General features: G+C 39.8%; 1 protein-coding gene across 1 annotated transcript; it reads right to left on the bottom strand.

Annotated features, from left to right (window-relative positions):
* Positions 1-74: 74 nt before the first annotated feature.
* LOC137332816 (putative defense protein Hdd11) lies at positions 75-6,761 on the bottom strand. The gene is made up of 5 exons (XM_067996749.1): positions 6,557-6,761; positions 5,697-5,809; positions 5,487-5,602; positions 2,094-2,158; positions 75-100 (listed from the first exon to the last, which is right to left on the bottom strand). Exons 1-5 carry the CDS (start codon positions 6,759-6,761, stop codon positions 75-77), a joined length of 525 nt encoding a protein of 174 aa, XP_067852850.1.
* Between the last annotated feature and the right edge of the window lie 1,610 nt (positions 6,762-8,371).

Here is an 8,371-nt window from a genome sequence, read left to right as displayed (position 1 = left end):
CTCACGCATGAGAAATGGTCTCTTCAACAAGGTAATGCGGGGCCTGTGGAACTGTAAGCTAGCACAATTCACTGTTATTGGGAAAGTGAATGAGAGAAATCTGGAGAAAGAAAAATACATATGAGAAAGCATGAAAAAGACACCAAGGTCAAATCAGGGGAGATAAAAAAGGTGTTTTTTTTTAAAATACATTTATTATTGCTCAAATTGAATCACTTATTAGAGATATTCTCATAATTGCAGCAAATTGTTAAGGGATATGTTATAATACATCCACACCTTTATGTCTGCTGATGGAGTTTACTGTGTGATTTGTTGCACGTTGATGTTAACTATTGTATCCAGTAATGAGGAAGAAACTTAAAAACAGTGTAGTGATGATGCTGATTTTGTAGGTGGACTTCACACCACAACATGCAATTCCTGGAGCTAGAAAGAAATTACATAATTAATATTTGATATTTTTAAATATAGGAAGAAATTTAACAGTTTTAGTAGAGATTGTCTGACTTCTTTCGTAACCTAGAAAATGAATATGATTTGAAAACTTTACAAAGAAGCAACAATGGCTGTGTATTCTTGGGGATTAACACAACATTGCCGACCAAAATTATGTAGATTTTGTTGAGAGGTGAGAGTGAGAAACCAAGAAATCATAGACCTGTTAGTCTTACCAAAATGTGGGGAAGTTATTGGAATCTAATTAAGGACAGAGTGACTGAGCACTTAGAAAAATTTGAGCTGATTAGAGCACCAACATGGATTTGTAAAGGGTAGGTCATGTCTAACAAACCTAATTGAATTTTTCGAGGAAGTAACTAAAGTAGTAGACAGGGGAATGTCTATGGATGTAGTTTATATGGACTTCCAGAAGGCTTACGATAAGATTCCACATAAGAGACTGTTAGCTAAAATTAAAGCTCATGGAATTGAAGGTAAATTATTGACCTGGTTAGGCGATTGGTTAGGTGGTAGAAGACAGAGAGTAGGGATAATGGGTATGTACTCAAATTGGAAGGCAGTGACTAGTGGTGTCCCACAAGGATCTGTGCTGGGGCTTCAACTATTCACTATATTTATTAATGACTTAGATAATATAATAGAGAGCCGATGACACAAAGATTGGTGGCAAAGTAGGTAGTGTAGATGGAAGCATAAAGTTACAAAGAGACAGTGATAGATTAAGTGAGTGTGCAAAACGGGCAGATGAATTTTAAAGCAAGTAAGTGTGAGGTGGTCCATTTTGGACCAAAAAAGGTTAGATCAGAGTTTTTTTAAATGGCGAAAAGCTAGGAACAGTGGAGGTCCAAAGAGGTTTAAGGGTCCATTTATATAGATCACTAAAATGTAATGGTCAGATACCAAAAAAAAATCAAAAAGGCTGATGGAATGTTAGCCTTTACATTTAGAGAGTTAGAATATAAAGGAGAGGAAGTTTTGCTACTGCTATACAAAGCCCTGGTTAGGCCACATCTGGAGTACTGTACAGTTCTGGGCATCGCATCTTAGGATATATTGGCCTTGGAAGGAGTGTAGTGCAGATTCACCAGAATGTTACCAGTGCTCCAAGGGTTAAATTATGAGGAGAAATTACATAAACTAGGCTTGTATTTCCTGAAATATAGAAGGTTAAGGGATGATTTGATTGAGGTTATAAAGATTTTTAAAGGAATTGATAGGGTAGATAGAGAGAAACTTTTTCTGCTGGTGGGGGAGTCTAGGACAAGGGGACATAACCTTAAAATCAGAGCCAGGCCATTCAGGAGAGAAGTTAGGGAACACTTCTTCATGCAAAGGGTGGTAGAAGTGTGGAACACTCTCCCATAAAAAGCAGCTCAATTAATAATCTTAAATCTGAGATCAATAGATTTTTGCTAGCCAAGGGTATGAAGGAATATGGAGCCAAGGTGGGTAGATGGAGTTAGGATACAGAATGGATTTAACATCAATGCTTGTGATAATCATAGAATGTTATAGTGAAGTCGTATATTTTAATTTCAGAGTTGGCAATCAATAAAAAGCCCCAATGTCCCAAATAATCACCATGGTGTTGCATTAAGAACTTATTCAAATTTGCATTGTTTTTCACTCACCTTTGGTTAAAGGATGTGATTGTACATTAAGCCAGTAGATTTCACGAGATTGTGCTACAGTTGCCCTGTAATGTGAAATGAAATATGACTAACAGCGGAAGCCATTGATTAATACCAGATTTGTGATCCCCCACCCCCCGGAAGGCCTAGTGGGTAAAGGCATGTTGCCTAATGTAGCACTAAGTCACACAGACCTGAAGGTCCCATATTTGATTCCCATTCTGTGCTGAGTTAGCTTATCTCACCAGAGGTAGTGGTAACTGCCCTTGGTGTCACTGGGCTAGGGAGTTGCAAAATCAGCTAAACATCCCTCTCCTGGCTGCTGTCCAGTGATCTCTGGTAGAAAGTACACGTGTAGGTATTGGATGGTAGGAGGAAAGGGCTGTACCTGGCTGTGATGCTTCCTATGGTCCAATGGCCTGCCAACACTCACTATCTAGACTCACCCATGACAAATGGGCACTTAGCTGAGGTACCAGAGGCCATTTTGCACCTATAGAACTGTACCCCAGTAGGAGTTAACATCTTCACTACAGACAAGGGAAGAAAACTGGCAAAAAAATACCACTGATCTCAGCTTTGGTTTCTTTTCAATTGAGAATCCAATGCGAAGAATCAAGATCCACGGTGCAGAACACCACCAAAATAGACTGTTAGGTGACTTTTCAACTTTACTTCATTCTTATTTAATATTTACATAAAAACATTTTTGATTGATTAAAAAAATGCTGATAGAATTTAATATAACAATCTACATGCAGCTTTTTTGCCTTGGGTCAGCAGGATAGGTGGGTTAGGTCAGCAATAATGATGCTGCTCCATATTCATCTCCCAGTGAGCACCAATGAGTCAGATACGTAGAGCTAGCCCTCCCTTCCCATCCCCCACCAGTGACTACAGAACACATGGGTACCCCCCACTCAGGACATCACAATATTGCAACTCAGATCCAAGAAGCTCTCACGCAGCCCTAGATGTACAGGAGGAACGGGGCACATTCCACAGCTAGAATAAATACAACCCTCACCTACCAAGGCCAGTAAGGCTTAGATGGAAATTGTCAGGAAGCCCCAGAGATCGGTTACAATCCTTTCATCAAATAACAAGTTTAAAATTAATTAAATTTTTTCCTTAGAAGTGTCTAATACAGCTACTCCAGAGGTACAGTCCATGCATGTCATGTAGTTCTGAACCAGATGAACCAGGAAGGTCCCAGGATTGATCCCCTGAGCTAGGTTAGCCGATCTCACCAAGGTAGTTGGTCTCAGTTGGCAGTATGGGTAAGGGAAGTGAAAAACCAGGGTTCCTGTTCCTGAGAATTATAAAGTGGCCTCTGATGGACAGTGCGTATGCATTGGGCATCAGTGGAAGACAGGATCGGGCTCTGCTATGATGTCCCTTACAGTCGAATAGCCTACTGATACTTATCATCCGGGCTCACACATGGAGAATGGCCACATAGAGGAAGGTACTAAAGGGATGCCAGTGCCTGTGAAGCCCAACACGAATCACTACCTTAAGGAAAGGAGAGGATAAAATTGAGTAATGGGGTGGAGGGTGACAGTTAAGGCAGTTTCTGTCTTTGTGTTTCTAGATGGTGTCCACCAAAACCAGGAACAAAAGTATTTCTATGGCAGGGCGCAGTAAATGCAATCAGTCATAAACAGAGGGAACTTTTTGCGAACCTTTGAGGATAAAGGTACAGCCAACTTTTGACCTGTATTTGGGGAACAGTTTATCATAATGCATTACTGGCAAGAGGTGGGAAGTGGTGTTCCACAGGGATCGGTGCTGGGACCACTGTTGTTCACAATTTACATTAACGATTTGGATTCAGGAATCGGAAGTACAATCTCAAAATTTGCAGACGATACCAAATTGGGGGGTGTAGTTAATACAAAGAAGAATGCGTCAAAATGCAAGAAGACATTAATAAATTAGCAGAATGGGTGTGTATTGGCAAATGAGTTTCAATATAGATAAGTGTGATGTACATTTTGGTAGGAAGAATAAGGAGGCCACATACTGCTTGGATAATAAGAGTCTAAAGAGGATAGAGGAGCAAAGGGATCTAGAGGTACAGATACACAAATCACTAAAAGTAATGACGCAGGTTACTATTGCCATAAAAAAAAGCCAAATCAAGCACTGGGGTTCATTTCTAGAGGGATAGAATTGAAAAGCAAAGAAGTTATGTTAAACTTGTATAGAACCTTGGTTAGACCACATTTGGAGTACTGAGCACAGTTCTGGTCTCCATATTATAGAAAGGATATAGAGGCATTGGAGAGGGTGCAAAAAAAGGTTCATAAGGATGATACCAGAACTGAGAGGACATACTTATCAGGAAAGGCTGAACATGCTGGGGTTCTTTTCTTAGAAAATAGAATGCTGAGGGGTGACCCGATAGAGGTCTTTAAGATAATGAAAGGGTTTGATAGGGTAGACGTAGAGAAAATGTTTCCCCTTGTGGGGGAGACCAAAACTAGAGGTCATAAATATAAAATAGTCGTTAATAGATCCAATAAGGAATTCAGGAGAAATTTCTTTATCCGTAGAGTGATAAGAAAGTGGAACGCCCTATCACAAGGAGTAGTTGAGGCAAATAGCATAGATTTTAAGGGGAAGCTAGATAAATACATGAGGGAGAAAGGAATAGAAGGATATGCTGATAGGGTTAGATGAAGTAGGGAGGAGGCTTGTGTGGAGCATAAACGCCGGCATAGACCAGTTGAACCGCATGGCCTGTTTCTGTGCTATAGTTTCAATGTAACTCGATTACAGTAATTAAATAGAAAACAAACTTCTATAAACAAAGAGGTTATTGTCAGTTACTGATCCAGGACTAGTTTGTACCTGAAAGCTGCTCTCTCGGTTTTAAAATCTTGATCCTGGAAGCATGATATGACTTTTCTGTTTTTGTCACCTTTGTTTTGACATTTTTTCCCCCTTCTTTCTGTATTTCTTCCCTTTTAAAAATTGTTTTTCATCCCTTTGGCCGTCTGCCAGAAATGTCCTCATCTGACAACAGTTGCTGTTGTGCCTAATAGGTACCACTAGATAGCACCACAACAGCCATCTCTACCGTCCCACCTGATTCCTTTCACTTGGTCCTGTTTGGAACTACTGCAGTTCTGCATCAGACTAATAATAACCAGAGAAGGTTATCAGGACATGAAATAAATGTATTTAGCACCAGCAGTGAAGGAGTTAATGACTAATAATAACCAGAGAAGGTTCCTGGCAGAATCTGTATTGACAGAGTTGATATGGATTTCTCTTTGATTATTCTGATCATACAATTTTTCCAAATGGATGTTTGAGCAACAAAAATATGCAACTTAGAACTTACAGTTGATTCTCTATGTAGATGATTTTAAATTCAATACCTACACGAATTTAACAGCATTGGGACAGGCTGACTCAGGAGGGATCCATACAAATGTGGTGGAATTGTTTTGGGGGCCTGTGTTTGAGTGGGTAACTGCAGCTCTTCGGTTTCCAAAACACTGAATAAAATAAATACATGGGTGACAAAATAGAAAAAAAAAAGTATTAAAAAGCAGCAATTTTGAACCTCTGTTCTTTTAGTCCGGACCTTACCTGTAACAGTTGGGTATTTTCAGGTGGGTCTTGCCAGGATCCAAGTGGAGAGGTGCCTCCATCCTTTCGAGCTTCCATTAAGAAGCCTCGGTACTGCGGCCCCAGTATTTGAACTGAATGTAACATTAATGTACATGATTAAAATTCTGTCCTCCAAAATAGAACTTTTTAAAGCCTTTCAGATCAGTCTGACAGTTTTAGCACTGCTGTATTGTCCCATTCATAAACTGCATACAGAGTCTAGCAACAAGACTTGTAGGACCGAATGGCCTCCTATTGTGCTGTAAATTTCTACGGTTCTATAACGCTGGTCATATAATGTAGCTAATCCATTGGGGTGTGCAAAAAACTGTGTTCAAAATTATTGTATAATAAATTGCCTTCTGACATAACCATCCCTAACACATACTGTACTGTATTGTGTTATTTGGGAACAAATTAATTCCATTATGTTGAACAAATATAACCAAACAGTAAGAATGTGGCTGTCTGTACTACCCCGGGGAACCTACAATAGCGGGTCAACTGAAGGACTCAACCTGCGGTCTTGCTCACCAGATCAGCCTAATTTGTTTTTAATTCCTTGCATTGCAGGCAGTCAATCTCTAATACTTGATTTGAATTATGCTTCACACACTCAGTTTTACTCCTCATCTGAGAAAACCTCACATCACATTTCACTGAATGATGTACCTAACTGTGTTTTCTAAAAGATCATTAGATTTATAGTTGATGCCGTGTGGCATACCAGATTTGGTCTTGTCAGAAAAGTATAAAGGGATTAATTATATCACAATAAATTATCATTGCAGCAGTTTTTACTGGGAAGAGAGTGTCTCCAGAATTACACAAAAACTTACCTTGTACTGGCGTTCCAGGTTGGTAGACGTTTGCTCCAATATCAATGGTATACGGTGCAGTGTTAGACTGTGGCACAACTCCAGAGTGTCTGGGCATCATACTTTCACACACTGATGAAGGAGCACCATTAGGAAAGCCTTTGCTTAAATTGGAAACTTTCAGAAACACGATGCAACACACAGTGAGGAAATTCCCACAGGCCATTTCTGACAAGCTATACCTGATGTTTCCAAGATCAAGACTGCGAACTATCTGTGAGGTGCACGGGTTAGGTTTGCCGTTACCTTCTTGAGACGGTGTTTTGCTGACTCATTCATGATAATAAAATCCTTTGAGTTTTCATCTCCCTTCTAAGCACAGTTGCAATTATTCTCAGTGAGATATTGCTTGGTTCTGAGTTACACTTGTGAAAACATTCTAATCATTGGTTAGATTTTTACAAAGGACTATTTTATCTATTAGACTGTTATGCTTGATACCCTTGTCCAATCAGTGAAAATACTTCAAAGGAGAATGACATTCCATCTTGAATATTTCAGTATGAAATGAACTGAAGCATTTATTAAAGTGAAAACCTCTCATAGGGGAGGGGTGCATTTATATCATCAGGTTTGCTTTCAAACAAAGCACTGGTAAAGAAATGGAGATACCATTTATTCTCGCCTCTGAATCAGAAGAGGGTTCAAGTCACACTCCAGAAACTTGAGCGCGTAATCCAGGCTGGCACTTCAGTGCAGTACTGAGGGAGTGCTGCACTGTCAGAGGTGCCATCTTTCAGATGAGACGTTAAACCGAGGCCCCCTCTGCCCTCTCAGGTGGGCGTAAAAGATCCCATGGCAATAATTTGAAGAAGAGCAGGGAAGTTCTCCCTGGTGTCCTGGCTAATATTCATCCCTCAACCAACATCAATAAAACAGATTATCTGGTCATTATCTCATTGCTGTTTGTGGGACCTTGCTGTGCGCAAATTGGCTGCCAAGTTTCCTACATTGCAACAGTGACTACACTTCAAAAGTACTTAATTGGGTGTAAAGTGCTTTGGGGTGTCCTGAGGTCATGAAAGGTGCTGCATAAACATTCTCCCACTCCACTGTGCTGATCTCAGCAGCACTGCTGTACATTTATGCTGTCATTTTTGTTGTTATTAAAAACTTTATAGCCAGTGGTAGGGGAGTGCAGCGCATTTGAATTCCATTGAAATCATCTATTCATATCATAGTATGATATAGCGCAAAAGGAAGCCATTCGGCCCATCATGCCTGTGCCAGCTCTTTAGTAGAGCTATCCAATTAGTCCCACTCCCCTGCTCTTTCCCCATAGCACTGTAAATTTTTTCCCTTCAGGTATTTATCCAATTTCCTTTTGAAAGTTATTATTGAATAACATCATCGAATAATGCCCAATGAATAGGTTTGATGAACAACTTCCATTGACTGTTAATTCAGATCAATATCTAGGCCCAGTCAGTGCAAATCAGAGGCAGAACTGATTTCTACCTAATTTCACACTCCATTATGCCACAGAAATAGGTGCACACGAGGCATAATGGAGGTGAAAATCAACCCCACAAGGTCCCTCATATCCCAAGCTTTACACACTTTACCTATAGCCTCAAGAAAAAAGTATATTTACAAAGATGTGCCTTGATGATTTTTTAAAATATTAAATATTTTATCTTTCCGGAGGTCTATGGTGTTTTTCTGACCTTCTGCAGTGGTATCCAAAACAGAAGCACAGTTCTCACAAAACTAAGGTAACATTTCCTTGGTGCTACAAATAGTTCCTGTATTAGAGGGCCATGTAATAATGACAGC

This window comes from Heptranchias perlo, chromosome 15 (assembly GCF_035084215.1).
Source record: "Heptranchias perlo isolate sHepPer1 chromosome 15, sHepPer1.hap1, whole genome shotgun sequence".
Taxonomy (NCBI): Eukaryota; Metazoa; Chordata; class Chondrichthyes; order Hexanchiformes; family Hexanchidae; genus Heptranchias; species Heptranchias perlo.
Note: the sequence above shows the minus strand (reverse complement) of the source record. Positions and strands in the feature narration are given on the sequence as shown.

Excerpts from the sequence above, each read along its gene's own strand:
- LOC137332816 (XM_067996749.1), bottom strand. The coding sequence starts at position 6,761 with ATGGCCTGTGGGAATTTCCTCACTGTGTGTTGCATCGTGTTTCTGAAA. Across the intron at positions 5,810-6,556 it reads ACCTGGAACGCCAGTACAAG|TTCAAATACTGGGGCCGCAG; the intron begins GTAAGTTTTTGT and ends TGTTACATTCAG. Across the intron at positions 5,603-5,696 it reads AAAATACCCAACTGTTACAG|TGTTTTGGAAACCGAAGAGC; the intron begins GTAAGGTCCGGA and ends TATTTTATTCAG.